This window comes from Tupaia chinensis, unplaced genomic scaffold (assembly GCF_000334495.1).
Source record: "Tupaia chinensis unplaced genomic scaffold, TupChi_1.0 Scaffold000477_1, whole genome shotgun sequence".
NCBI classification, from domain to species: Eukaryota; Metazoa; Chordata; class Mammalia; order Scandentia; family Tupaiidae; genus Tupaia; species Tupaia belangeri.
In genome coordinates this window covers 3,565,881-3,579,247 of record NW_006159986.1, presented here as the reverse complement: position 1 = coordinate 3,579,247, position 13,367 = coordinate 3,565,881, and the positions used below count along the sequence as shown (strand labels likewise).

The following is a 13,367-nucleotide window of genomic DNA, read 5'->3' as shown; positions in this document are numbered from 1 at the left end:
AGGACGGCCGCGTGCCAAGAAGCTGGAGAAGCTAGGGGTCTTCTCGGCTTGCAAGGTGGGGGCGGGGCCTGGAGTGAAAGGGGCGGGGCTTGGGCATCCCTGGGCTCGGGTGGGAATGGGGGTAGGGGTAAAGCTCTAGCTGCGGAGTGACTCCTGCTACAGGGGTACAGGTCACTGAACCTTCTGCCTCCAGGCCAATGAAACCTGCAAATGTAATGGCTGGAAAAACCCCAAGCCCCCCACTGCACCCCGCATGGACCTGCAGCAGCCAGCTGCCAACCTGAGCGAGCTGTGCCGTAGCTGTGAGCACCCCTTGGGTAAGGCAGGCCTCGCCCATGGGGCGGGGCGGGGCAGGGGCGGCAGGTGCTGGGTCCTGCTTGGACAGGGAGACTTAAATTCTCTGAGAAATCAAAGATCCCTCCTAAGGAAGGGTTGGGTTGGAGATGTGTATGCCCCAAGGAAGAGAAAGGAAATCTGCCGGCCTAGCAGAGGCAGAGCCACCCAGGGGCTGATGTCTGAGCAGTCTCAGTGCTGTCACGCTGGTCAGAGGGTGTATCTTGATCGGCTGTGAAGAGAAGCAGGAAGCCTTGTTGATCTTGGCTATTCGTTCTCCCCAACTCTACCACCTGCCTGTCTCCCAGCTGACCATGTGTCCCACCTGGAAAACGTATCAGAGGATGAGATTAACCGGCTGCTGGGGATGGTGGTGGACGTGGAGAATCTGTTCATGTCTGTTCACAAGGAGGAAGACACGGACACCAAGCAGGTCTATTTCTACCTCTTCAAGGTGAGCTACCACCCAGTGAGTGTGGGAGTGGAGGTGAGATAGTGGGGGTGGGGGCTCCCACTGGATTCTGCCTGCTACTCCTGCCCGCCCTGTTCTCTCCAGCTCCTGCGGAAATGCATCCTGCAGATGACCCGGCCTGTGGTGGAGGGGTCCCTGGGCAGCCCCCCATTTGAGAAGCCAAATATTGAGCAGGTGGGATGGACAGGTGGTCAGAAGGGAACTGGGGGGAGTTTGGAGGAGTCAGGAGCCTGTATTCACCATCCCCCCAAGCTGAGAACAGGGAAGAGGTTCAGAGAAGGGAAGGCACAGTTTCTCTTCTCAGAGCCCCAGAGTGAGAGGAGAGCCTTGTCACTGCCCTTAGGGAGCATCATCCTTTGGATAAGAAGCCCCTCTTGGTTGCTCACACCTTGTTCCTGGTTTTGTTCCCCGCCCATCCCTTCTCAGGGTGTGCTGAACTTCGTGCAGTACAAGTTTAGTCACTTGGCTCCCCGAGAGCGGCAGACGATGTTTGAGCTCTCAAAGATGTTCCTGCTCTGCCTTAACTACTGGAAGCTTGAGACGCCTGCCCAATTTCGGCAGAGATCCCAGGCCGAGGACGTGGCCACCTATAAGGTCAATTACACCAGGTAGGCCCAGCCGGGAGCAGTATGGGGAAGGCTTGGGGGTCCAGCCTAGCTTCAGGGGGTTCTATCCTCAGCTGTCACCATGCCTACCTTCCACCCCAGGTGGCTCTGTTACTGCCACGTGCCCCAGAGCTGCGACAGCCTCCCCCGCTACGAGACCACTCACGTCTTTGGGCGAAGCCTCCTCCGGTCCATCTTCACTGTTACCCGCCGGCAGCTGCTGGAGAAGTTCCGAGTGGAGAAGGACAAGCTGGTGCCCGAGAAGAGGACTCTCATTCTCACCCACTTCCCCAAGTAAGGCTCATTCTGGCCTCTTGGGATTTTGCCCCAAGTTCACATCCTTGCTGTTGTCCCCTTTTTTCCAGGAAGACTTCCTGGATTGGTCCCTCCTCTCCCTCCATGGGCCTTCTGGGATCTGGGCATCTACCTGGCAGACTTGCCCATGGCCCAGAAGCAACTTGCTAGTATTTGCCTTTGCACGTACTAGTCTGGGGATGGCAGGTACATGGCCCGAGCTAACGCTACCCCCCCACACCCCTGACGTTAGACGTTACTAATTGTTTCCCACGGGGCCTGGACACAGCCTCAGAATCCTTCCTACCACAGCACTCCAAGAAACCAGAGCTTACGCTTGAGGTGAAACCAACTCCCACCCCTGTTCTAGTTGATTCTGTACCATTTTTCTCTGTTCTGCATTTTCCTCCCATTTTAAACCTGGCACCTAACTTTCCTGTTCAGAAAGCCTTCACTGACCAATCCAGGCCGTCTAGTGCCCCTCCTGCCACCAGGCGGGAGCAAGAGTTGGCAAGTTGGGTGGGATTCTGGGCCCATTTTGATACTGGCAGAGGGGACTCGGGGGGACTTGCCACCCTGGCTGACCACCTAGCACAGGATATCAGCTTAGACCCTCTCCCTGTGCCGCACATCATGGAAAAGTTGGGCCTCTTGCTGTCTGTCCTGGATGTGTGCCCAATCCTCTTCCCTTCAGTCGGGGGCTCCCACAAGGCAGAGGACTCTGCCTTCCCCTTTAGGCAAGAGCTTCCCAGTGGGCAAAGGCTGTCTCCCATATCACGCTCCCGGTTCCCCAAAAGTAGAGTCTGTCTCTCTGCCCGGTCTCCACTCCCGCTGGTGCCTGGCCCAGGCTGCACCTCATTCGGAGGACAGAGTGGGGAGACAGGCTGTACCCTCCCCACAGGTTCCTGTCCATGCTGGAGGAGGAGATCTACGGGGCAAACTCTCCCATCTGGGAGTCAGGCTTCACCATGCCACCCTCAGAGGGGACACAGCTGGTGCCCCGGCCAGGTATATGCCACAACTGGCCCTGCACAGTCTCCGCTTGGCCTTCCTGGCTGCATTGGCAAATGGAGGACCCGTACCCCTTCGAGGGCTTTGACCGCCTCTCCCTGATTTCTTGCTCACTCTCTCAGCTACAGTTAGTGCAGCAGTTGTTCCCAGCACCCCCATCTTCAGCCCCACCATGGGTGGGAGCAGCAACAGCTCCCTGAGTCTAGATTCTACAGGAGCTGAGCCCATGCCAGGTGGGTACTTGATGAGTGTGGGAGTGGAGGTGAGATAGTGGGGGGGGGGGCTCCCACTGGATTCTGCCTGCTACTCCTGCCCGCCCTGTTCTCTCCAGCTCCTGCGGAAATGCATCCTGCAGATGACCCGGCCTGTGGTGGAGGGGTCCCTGGGCAGCCCCCCATTTGAGAAGCCAAATATTGAGCAGGTGGGATGGACATGTGCTGGTGGAGGGGTCCCTGGGCAGCCCCCCATTTGAGAAGCCAAATATTGAGCAGGTGGGATGGACAGGTGGTCAGAAGGGAACTGGGGGGAGTTTGGAGGAGTCAGGAGCCTGTATTCACCATCCCCCCAAGCTGAGAACAGGGAAGAGGTTCAGAGAAGGGAAGGCACAGTTTCTCTTCTCAGAGCCCCAGAGTGAGAGGAGAGCCTTGTCACTGCCCTTAGGGAGCATCATCCTTTGGATAAGAAGCCCCTCTTGGTTGCTCACACCTTGTTCCTGGTTTTGTTCCCCGCCCATCCCTTCTCAGGGTGTGCTGAACTTCGTGCAGTACAAGTTTAGTCACTTGGCTCCCCGAGAGCGGCAGACGATGTTTGAGCTCTCAAAGATGTTCCTGCTCTGCCTTAACTACTGGAAGCTTGAGACGCCTGCCCAATTTCGGCAGAGATCCCAGGCCGAGGACGTGGCCACCTATAAGGTCAATTACACCAGGTAGGCCCAGCCGGGAGCAGTATGGGGAAGGCTTGGGGGTCCAGCCTAGCTTCAGGGGTTTCTATCCTCAGCTGTCACCATGCCTACCTTCCACCCCAGGTGGCTCTGTTACTGCCACGTGCCCCAGAGCTGCGACAGCCTCCCCCGCTACGAGACCACTCACGTCTTTGGGCGAAGCCTCCTCCGGTCCATCTTCACTGTTACCCGCCGGCAGCTGCTGGAGAAGTTCCGAGTGGAGAAGGACAAGCTGGTGCCCGAGAAGAGGACTCTCATTCTCACCCACTTCCCCAAGTAAGGCTCATTCTGGCCTCTTGGGATTTTGCCCCAAGTTCACATCCTTGCTGTTGTCCCCTTTTTTCCAGGAAGACTTCCTGGATTGGTCCCTCCTCTCCCTCCATGGGCCTTCTGGGATCTGGGCATCTACCTGGCAGACTTGCCCATGGCCCAGAAGCAACTTGCTAGTATTTGCCTTTGCACGTACTAGTCTGGGGATGGCAGGTACATGGCCCGAGCTAACGCTACCCCCCCACACCCCTGACGTTAGACGTTACTAATTGTTTCCCACGGGGCCTGGACACAGCCTCAGAATCCTTCCTACCACAGCACTCCAAGAAACCAGAGCTTACGCTTGAGGTGAAACCAACTCCCACCCCTGTTCTAGTTGATTCTGTACCATTTTTCTCTGTTCTGCATTTTCCTCCCATTTTAAACCTGGCACCTAACTTTCCTGTTCAGAAAGCCTTCACTGACCAATCCAGGCCGTCTAGTGCCCCTCCTGCCACCAGGCGGGAGCAAGAGTTGGCAAGTTGGGTGGGATTCTGGGCCCATTTTGATACTGGCAGAGGGGACTCGGGGGGACTTGCCACCCTGGCTGACCACCTAGCACAGGATATCAGCTTAGACCCTCTCCCTGTGCCGCACATCATGGAAAAGTTGGGCCTCTTGCTGTCTGTCCTGGATGTGTGCCCAATCCTCTTCCCTTCAGTCGGGGGCTCCCACAAGGCAGAGGACTCTGCCTTCCCCTTTAGGCAAGAGCTTCCCAGTGGGCAAAGGCTGTCTCCCATATCACGCTCCCGGTTCCCCAAAAGTAGAGTCTGTCTCTCTGCCCGGTCTCCACTCCCGCTGGTGCCTGGCCCAGGCTGCACCTCATTCGGAGGACAGAGTGGGGAGACAGGCTGTACCCTCCCCACAGGTTCCTGTCCATGCTGGAGGAGGAGATCTACGGGGCAAACTCTCCCATCTGGGAGTCAGGCTTCACCATGCCACCCTCAGAGGGGACACAGCTGGTGCCCCGGCCAGGTATATGCCACAACTGGCCCTGCACAGTCTCCGCTTGGCCTTCCTGGCTGCATTGGCAAATGGAGGACCCGTACCCCTTCGAGGGCTTTGACCGCCTCTCCCTGATTTCTTGCTCACTCTCTCAGCTACAGTTAGTGCAGCAGTTGTTCCCAGCACCCCCATCTTCAGCCCCACCATGGGTGGGAGCAGCAACAGCTCCCTGAGTCTAGATTCTACAGGAGCTGAGCCCATGCCAGGTGGGTACTTGATCCCTGACCTCTGATGTTCATTCATCCCCCAACCCTTTATGTCCATGAGTGACCTTGCCAAACCTCCCCAGCAGGTGAGAAGAGGAAGCTCCCAGAGAACCTGACCCTGGAGGATGCTAAGCGGCTTCGTGTGATGGGTGACATTCCTATGGAGCTGGTCAACGAAGTCATGCTGACCATCACTGACCCCGCCGCCATGCTAGGGCCCGAGGTAGGCAGCCTGGCCTGCTGGCCAGTGTGGGGAGAGGACCCTCCCCATTGGAGGCCCTGGCTCACTGCCCCTCCTCTGCACCTAGACGAGCCTGCTGTCGGCCAACGCAGCCCGGGACGAGACAGCCCGCCTGGAGGAGCGCCGTGGCATCATCGAGTTCCATGTCATCGGCAACTCACTCACGCCCAAGGCCAACCGCCGGGTGCTGCTCTGGCTTGTGGGGCTGCAGAATGTCTTCTCCCACCAGCTGCCACGCATGCCCAAGGAGTACATCGCCCGCCTCGTCTTTGACCCGTGCGTCCCCAGGAGAGCTCTGACCCCAGGGCGCCACACCAGGTGGCCTCTCCCCCTTGGCTTCCCTCCTCAAAACCGGGGAGACTTCTCCCCTCTTCTGAGGCCACCTTTGAGAATTCTTGCTCCTCCGTCCCCAGCCCTGACTCTAGCTCAGGCATGCAGGTTGTGGGGACCTGGAGAGCATGGGATAAGCGGCAGGTCAGGCTGTGATGGGCCCCCTTTCTCTTAGGAAGCATAAGACTCTGGCCTTGATCAAGGACGGGCGGGTCATCGGTGGGATCTGCTTCCGCATGTTTCCCACCCAAGGCTTCACGGAGATTGTCTTCTGTGCTGTAACATCAAATGAGCAGGTCAAGGTGAGCGCGGTGCCCTTGACCCCTGGCCCTCCCCACCTGTTTCTGCATTTTGGCTGTTTTGGATGGGCGGAAGTCAGGGCAGCATCAAGTCAGGGCAGCCGCGTGTGGGTGTGGGAGATAGGGCAGCCACCAGCCCTTCTTTTAGCGGCCAGTTCCTCACATGCCCACAAGGTGGCAGCTGTACTTTGACAACGGTAGATTCAGAAAATAGCTGTTGACAGATGGTGGCACCCAGAAGTCCGCCACATTTTGAGCTGGACCCCATGGACTTGTGTTTTCCTCATCACAAGAATATTTACATACGTCGGGGAGTTCATCCTTATCACGATAGCCCTGCACTGACAGTCCTGGCTTTTACTCTTTAAATTACCCATGTCCTCACGCCGTGTATTTTTTTCTCTAAGTATACCCTTTTATTTCTTCCATGAGCGAGAGGGGCAGAGACCTGATGCCATGATCCACACCCAGCCTCAAACAGCACCCTTAACAGTCTCGTCACACAATCCCCGTTCCCACGCCTCCTGGCTCTTTAGGGTCCTGGTGCCCACACGTTCCCAGCATGTTTTCAGGCCGTCCCAGAGATCTGAACCCACATTAAGCCATGTGGCCTGTGGCCTTGCTGGACACCATTGTGCTGTGCCACAGTGGCGGGGCCATGTCTCACATAACCGAGTGTGTGGGGCCTCCTTGGTCCTGACGTGGACGGCGGTTTCTCTTCAGGGCTCAGATGCCGGGATGAGCAGGCTCCTCCCTCTTCCCCCAACCCTGAGCCTGGGAGCTGGGCACCAATGGCCGTGCTGTGCCGTGCCAGCACCTGACCTTGGACGCAGTTCCTAAGATAGCTGAGTTTCGGTTTTCTCTTCTGTAAAATAGAAGTCATAATCCCTGCCTCATGAGTCAATTCAAGATCTGTAAAGTAGCAAGCCTCTAGAAATCCAGTGTGCTTTATTTTTCTGCCTATAAAGTCCCTTCCTGTACCAGTTGCCTTTCCTCCTCCCTGCCCTGGATCCTCTGGCTCTCCTTACCTCCTTCCTCTCTGGGGCCTGGGGACCAGGCCGGCCCTTCCTTCCCCTGTAAGCCCTGCTGTCCCCTGCAGGGCTATGGGACTCACCTGATGAACCACCTGAAGGAGTACCACATCAAACACAACATCCTCTACTTCCTCACCTACGCCGACGAGTATGCCATCGGCTACTTCAAAAAGCAGGTGACCCGTGGCCTCACCCCACGCCTGCCTGCTGTCTGGGGCCCGGGCTTGTTCTCTCCAGCCCCTTGCTGGAGGTGGAGTGGAGCTCCCTTTGTGTCCTTCCACCTGATGCCTGTGAGGAAGTCTCAGGCCTCTCTTCCTCTTGCCTTCTGCTGCCCCAGTGAAGAATAGGGCCCTGTAGGGCAGGTTGAAGAATTGAGAGGATCTTGATGGCGAGGGGAAGCGGACCTGGAGCCTCCCCAGGAACAGATGGAGCCTTCTCAGTGTCATGGGAGAGGGCTCAGGAGTGGGATGGGACATGGCACATGCTGCCTCAGGGGTGGGAGGCTCTGAAAGTTGGGAAGCACTTGTTGATGGATTTGGCCCTCCTCCAGGGCTTCTCCAAGGACATCAAGGTGCCCAAGAGCCGCTACCTGGGCTACATCAAGGACTACGAGGGTGCGACACTGATGGAGTGTGAGCTGAACCCCCGGATCCCCTATACGGAGCTGTCCCACATCATCAAGAAGCAGAAAGAGGTTGTGTGTGTGTGCGCACGTCTGTGGGGTCTCCCGTGAGCGTATGTACGGGGAGCGACACGTGTGTGTAGTCCTGGACCGTGTGTATGAGGTGGGGCAGTCAGGAGGGGAGGGGCTGGGTCCGGTGGCAGTGAGCCGGGTTCTCCCACCATGGGTTCTGACTGTGGTCCTTCCCTCAGATCATCAAGAAGTTGATTGAGCGCAAGCAGGCCCAGATCCGCAAGGTCTACCCTGGGCTCAGCTGCTTCAAAGAGGGCGTGAGGCAGATCCCTGTGGAGAGCGTCCCTGGCATTCGTGAGCAGGGTCCTGGCAGGGGCGGGAGCTGACTGAGGGATGGGAGGACACACTGGGTTGTGAACAGGCAAGGGACATTCTTAGGGATGTTCTCCCACTCCTCACTTTGCAGGAGAGACGGGCTGGAAGCCATTGGGGAAGGAGAAGGGGTGAGTATTTTGTCAAAGGAGTTGGGAGGGACAGAGGGACCTGGACCTTCAGTCTTGGTATCTTTTGCCTCAGGAAGGAGCTCAAGGACCCCGACCAGCTCTACACAACCCTTAAAAACCTGCTGGCCCAGATTAAGGTGGGAGACCACGTTCCCTTCTGGGGGTCCCTGCACCAATGACTATAGCTATAGGACCCTGTCTGGGTGGGTGGGGGTTCCAGGCAGTTGTGGGCCTGGGGCACAGTGGGCCTGTCCCCAGCTTGGCCTTTCTCTCTAGTCGCACCCCAGTGCTTGGCCTTTCATGGAGCCTGTGAAGAAGTCAGAAGCCCCCGACTACTACGAGGTCATCCGCTTCCCCATTGGTGAGGACCCTCCTCTCCATCCTCCCTCTTCTTTCCACTTTTGCCCCTAAATCTCCCCTGTGCCTGTCTCCACTGGGCCATCCTGCCCCCCCAGGACCCACTCGGAGGCCCCTCTGCTCAGACTCTTAAAGGTGGCACCTTCTTCCCTGCCACCCCAGACCTGAAGACCATGACAGAGCGGCTGCGTAGTCGCTACTATGTGACCCGGAAGCTCTTCGTGGCTGACCTGCAGCGGGTCATCGCCAACTGCCGGGAGTACAACCCTCCTGACAGCGAGTACTGCCGCTGCGCCAGCGCCCTGGAGAAGTTCTTCTACTTCAAGCTCAAGGAGGGAGGGCTCATTGACAAGTAGCCCTACTTCAGACCACAGCCCTAGCATGGGCTGTCCCCACTCGGATTCCGATCTGATCTTTAGGGGTGCAGTTGGGCCCTGTCTCTGACTCTAAGCACTCCATGACCCGGAAGTTGTGTGTGGCTGACCTGCAGCAGGTCACTGCCAATTGCCACGAGTCCACCCCCCGACAGTACTGCTGCTGCACCAGCGCCCCGGAGTTCTATTTTGAGCTCAAGGAAGGGAGGGCTTGGACTGCAGCCCTGGCCTGGACTGTCGCCACTCAAATTCTGATCTGGTCTTTAGGGGTACATTTGGTCCCCAGCCCTAATGCTGTGCTTGAGACACTCTGGCCTCTGATCCTGCAGCCCTTCCTGGCCCCTCAGGCACTTCCATACCTGAGCTGTGTCCCAACCTTCATAGTATCTGGCCTTGGGGAGATGTCGCCTGGGTCTGGGCCAGCCCCTCTGAACTGGCTGGTGGCCCCCGGACCTGGTCCGCCAGAGCTCTGGGGGATTGGAGTCATGCCCTCATTAGGGGGCTCTTTCCTAGAGAGCCAGGAAGGCTGGTTTTAGCTTGAGTGAATGGACCTCAGGGCTTGGAAGTCCAGCTGAATTAGGGGGCCCACGCCTTGCCCTGCACTGTCTGTCAGTTGTCAGTCGTCCCTAGCGTGGGGGACCTGGGGACCCTTCATTCCTGGCATTAATCCCTTGGAGGGAATAATAAAGCTCTTTTTTTTTTTTTTTTTCTCCCTCTGTGTGATTCTTTCTTCGGGACAGACCCAGCCTGAGCAGGCTCTGCCAGTACCCTCTAGCAAGCTGGAGCCTATTAGGCCTCAGACTGCTGGGGCCCTTCTCCCAGCAAGCCTCGTGCCGAGTCCTGTGTTCCTGTGCAGGACCTGCCCAGCTGCAGCCCTTCCATTCTCCCTCTCCTGGCTGCTCCTGGGTCAGGTGCCAGAACAGCAGGGTCAGATCTCACCCTCACCTTAGTCTGGGTGGAAGAGGTTACAGCTGACTGCAGTGGGGCAGAAGCAGTCAGGGGCAGGGGAGATTCCAAGACCGTCCTCCAGCTCAGCTGGCCCCTCCCCTTAGTTTCAGTTTCCATTTTCATTTCCTATCCCTGAGCTAAGCACCACCCACGGCACCGGCACAGGGCACTGGGGCTAGTCAAGCAGGGGCTAAACCAAGTGGGGTGCAGGTGAGATCCTGGCGGGGCAGGGGTCAGGTGCTTCACTGATTGGCTAGAACAGGTTCCAGGTGGGACCTGAGGGTGCCCTCCCCACCTCCCCAAGGTGGAGTGCAGACCCGGGCAAAGGAAAACCAGGAGAGGGGGCAGTGAGTCCCTCGCCATTCCAGCATGGAGCTGCGGCCCTACCAGTGGGAGGTGATCATGCCTGCCCTGGAGGGCAAGAATATCATCATATGGCTGCCCACGGGCGCTGGGAAGACCCGGGCGGCTGCTTATGTGGCCAAGAGGCATCTGGAGACTGTGGACAGAGCCAAGGTGGTTGTACTGGTCAACAGGGTAAGTGGTCTGCCCTCCCTTCAGCAAGGTCTCAGCTCCTCAGGTGCTTCTCAGTCCCCCCTAGAACTCCAGAATGGCTCTGGCTGTCTAAGCTCACCTCTGCAGCCCAGGTCAGCACCCAGCTATGTCCTGAGAGTCATCCTCCCTGCTCCCACTCCCTGACGCTTGATCAGCTTCCTCTGCCCATCTCATCCTCCACCCCCAGGTGCACCTGGTGACCCAGCATGCTGAGGAGTTTGGCCGCATGCTGGATGGACGCTGGACCATGGCAACCCTGAGCGGGGACATGGGGCCACGTGCAGGCTTTGGTTACCTGGCTCGCCAAAACGACTTGCTCATCTGCACAGCTAAGCTTCTGCAGATGGCGCTGACCAGTCCTGAGGAGGATGAGCACGTGGAGCTCACAGGTGAGGGCTGGGGGCAGGGAAAGGGTATACACCTGGGGTACCTCTTCCAGTAAGGGTGCTCCTAGCTTTCGTGGGACTAAGAGGCTTCTCATTTACCCCACCCCGGCATGCGCTCTGGTAGAAACAGACCTGGCTGCAATGTAGGGTCTTGGGTAAGTCCCTTTCCCCAGTTGAGCCTCAGTTTACCAATCTGCAAATGGAGGCAGCTCATGCCTGCCTGGCTTGTCCTCTGGGACCTGGCTTTAGGGTAAAGGGCCAAAGGAATTCTCACATGAGTTGTGGGACTGCCTGAAACAGGTCCATGGGAGGAAGGGCTTAGCAAGCTTAGGTAACAGCCAGCCCCCATGTGTCCCTAGCCTTCTCCCTGATCGTGGTGGATGAGTGTCACCACACGCACAAGGACACCACCTACAACATCATCCTGAGTCAGTACCTAGAGCACAAACTGCGGAGGACACGGCCCCTGCCCCAGGTGCTGGGTCTCACAGCATCCCCGGGCACCGGCAGGGCCACCAAGCTTGACGGGGCTGTTGACCACATCCTACAGGTCAGTTTGGCCCCTGTGGTTCTCCCACCTCCAGCGACCTCCAGTGACCAGGGACCTCTCTGGTCTGCCCCACCTCTACCCACCCCTACTACCCTACCCAGCCTCTCCCTGGCAGGGCCTAGGCCCCTTCCTCACCTAAAGTCCAGCCTCACTATGGGGTCCCCATATATCCTCAGTCCCTGCCTCTCCCTACTAGTCCCCTCAACTGGGTTAGACAAAGCGAAGATCCTACCATTGCTTTTGTCCACCTACCACCACAGAAATCACTGCTGCTGGAAACAGGCTGTGGAGTGACCTTGATTAAAACAGGAATGTAGAAGGCAAGGTCCTGGACAGTCTTAGGCTGTCAAAACATAAAAATTTAGAAAGCTAATGATGGTTCTTGTCTTAGCTGCTCTAAGTACAAGCCATACCTACTCAACAACAAAGACAGCGACATAGCCATTACGCTAATTGCTGGTCCCTCCAGTGGCTCCTTAAGGTCCTTAGAATAAACTCCCAACTCTATACTCTGGTTTACAGAGTTCCGCGTGATCTAGCCCTGGCTGTCTCTCCAGCCTCATTTCCTACCTCTCCCCCTCACTCATATCATAGCTGCACTGACCTTCTTTCTGTATCTTTTTTTTTAAAAAAGAATTATTTAATTTTATTTATTTAAATTTGACGAGAGAGGGAGAAAGTGAGAAAGAAAGCCACCAGGTCCAAGACTCGAACCGTGGTCAGCCATATAAGAGTATTAAGTGCCTTAACCACCACACCACCTGCTGGTCCCTCTTTCTGTATCTTTAAACTTTTTTTTTTTTTTTGAGAGATTTTCGCTATAGGGCGCGTGCGCTCGCCAGACAGACAGAGAGAGACATAGAGACAGAAAGCGAGAAATCACCCCCCCAGGGGGGATGGTCACGCCGCAATCCCTTCTCCTCCATTGTCCTCTCGGGATCTTGGGCACGCACGCACACGTGCCTGGCGTGAGTTTTAAGCCCCCGGGTCTGGGATGTGAACTGCGGTCGACTACGTGGGAGTCCAATGACATAGCCATTACGCCAACTGCTGGTTCCCCCTCTTTCTGTATCTTGAACACACTGACCTTTGCTTACCATCCCTTGGCCTGGAACACCCTTTCCCTGAACTTTACCTGTCTGACTCCTCCTTGTCACTCACTGAATAGCTTTAATGTTCCCTCTTTCAGGTCTACCCTGGTCACCTCCACTGCACTCTGTCATATCCAGTTTTCTCTCCAGAGCTTGTCAGTGCTGTCTGAAATCCCTCATTCTGTTAATCCTTACTGGTTTATTCTCTCTCTCCAACGCCAATGTAAGTGCCTCTGTATCTTCATTGCCTACAACTACCAGCACAGAGAGGATGAGCAATGAATATTTATTGAATAAATGGATCCCCACCCCCAATGGCCTCACCTCAAGCTCCCCTGCCCCCATTTGGGACCCCATCTTGCCCCCAAAGTCTCCTCATTGTCCCCACAGATCCTCCTTTCCAGTGAAGTCCTCTTTGTGCCCCCAGCTCTGTGCCAACTTGGACACATGGCGCATCATGTCACCACAGAACTGCCAGCCTCAGCTGTGGGAGCACAACCAACAGCCCTGCAAACAGTACGACCTCTGCCACAGGCGCAGCCAGGTGTGTGGGAGCAGTTAGGGCGCCTGGGTTTGGGCCCTGCCTCCACCCTCACTAACTCTGTTACTCATGTCTCTGAGCCTCCATACCCTGAAATGGGTCACTACACCCCATGTCCACTGTTGGGACTCAGACAAAGCGCTTGGCATTCTGGAGAGTGCTCTGCAAACACCAGAGCTGTGACACTGTGCTGATGCAGTGCCAAGCCCTCTTGGTTGGTGTGGACATTGCCACACATGATCTGCTATCACCATGCACAGGCCAGAGAGCAAGGGGCAGTTAGCGAGGACACAGAGAGGAGCCCTGCCTCCAGCCAGCCTCCCCCTGAGCTCTCACCTCTCCAATAAGA

General features: G+C 56.9%; 2 protein-coding genes across 3 annotated transcripts in view; both read left to right on the top strand.

Annotated features, from left to right (window-relative positions):
* KAT2A (lysine acetyltransferase 2A) overlaps positions 1 to 9,651 on the top strand; it is a 9,906-nt gene extending 255 nt beyond the window's left edge. The window contains 18 exon segments of the mRNA XM_027774776.1: positions 1 to 55; positions 194 to 317; positions 642 to 787; positions 890 to 979; positions 1,232 to 1,413; positions 1,513 to 1,704; positions 2,606 to 2,712; positions 2,838 to 2,948; positions 5,259 to 5,398; positions 5,484 to 5,692; positions 5,922 to 6,048; positions 7,145 to 7,255; positions 7,630 to 7,773; positions 7,953 to 8,067; positions 8,180 to 8,216; positions 8,290 to 8,353; positions 8,493 to 8,577; positions 8,736 to 9,651. The exon segment at positions 1 to 55 is cut by the window's left edge and continues 54 nt beyond it. Coding sequence (XP_027630577.1) covers positions 1 to 55; positions 194 to 317; positions 642 to 787; positions 890 to 979; positions 1,232 to 1,413; positions 1,513 to 1,704; positions 2,606 to 2,712; positions 2,838 to 2,948; positions 5,259 to 5,398; positions 5,484 to 5,692; positions 5,922 to 6,048; positions 7,145 to 7,255; positions 7,630 to 7,773; positions 7,953 to 8,067; positions 8,180 to 8,216; positions 8,290 to 8,353; positions 8,493 to 8,577; positions 8,736 to 8,929 — 2,233 coding nt within the window. The 3' untranslated portion in view covers positions 8,930 to 9,651.
* Positions 9,652 to 10,015: 364 nt separating this feature from the next.
* Positions 10,016 to 13,367, top strand: part of DHX58 (DExH-box helicase 58) — an 11,883-nt gene continuing 8,531 nt past the window's right edge. For both annotated transcript variants that reach the window (XM_027774775.1, XM_006156003.3), the window contains exons 1-4: positions 10,016 to 10,432; positions 10,638 to 10,839; positions 11,196 to 11,386; positions 12,905 to 13,021. In XM_027774775.1, coding sequence (XP_027630576.1) covers positions 10,265 to 10,432; positions 10,638 to 10,839; positions 11,196 to 11,386; positions 12,905 to 13,021 — 678 coding nt within the window. In that variant the 5' untranslated portion in view covers positions 10,016 to 10,264. The remainder of the gene's footprint in view (positions 10,433 to 10,637; positions 10,840 to 11,195; positions 11,387 to 12,904; positions 13,022 to 13,367) is intronic.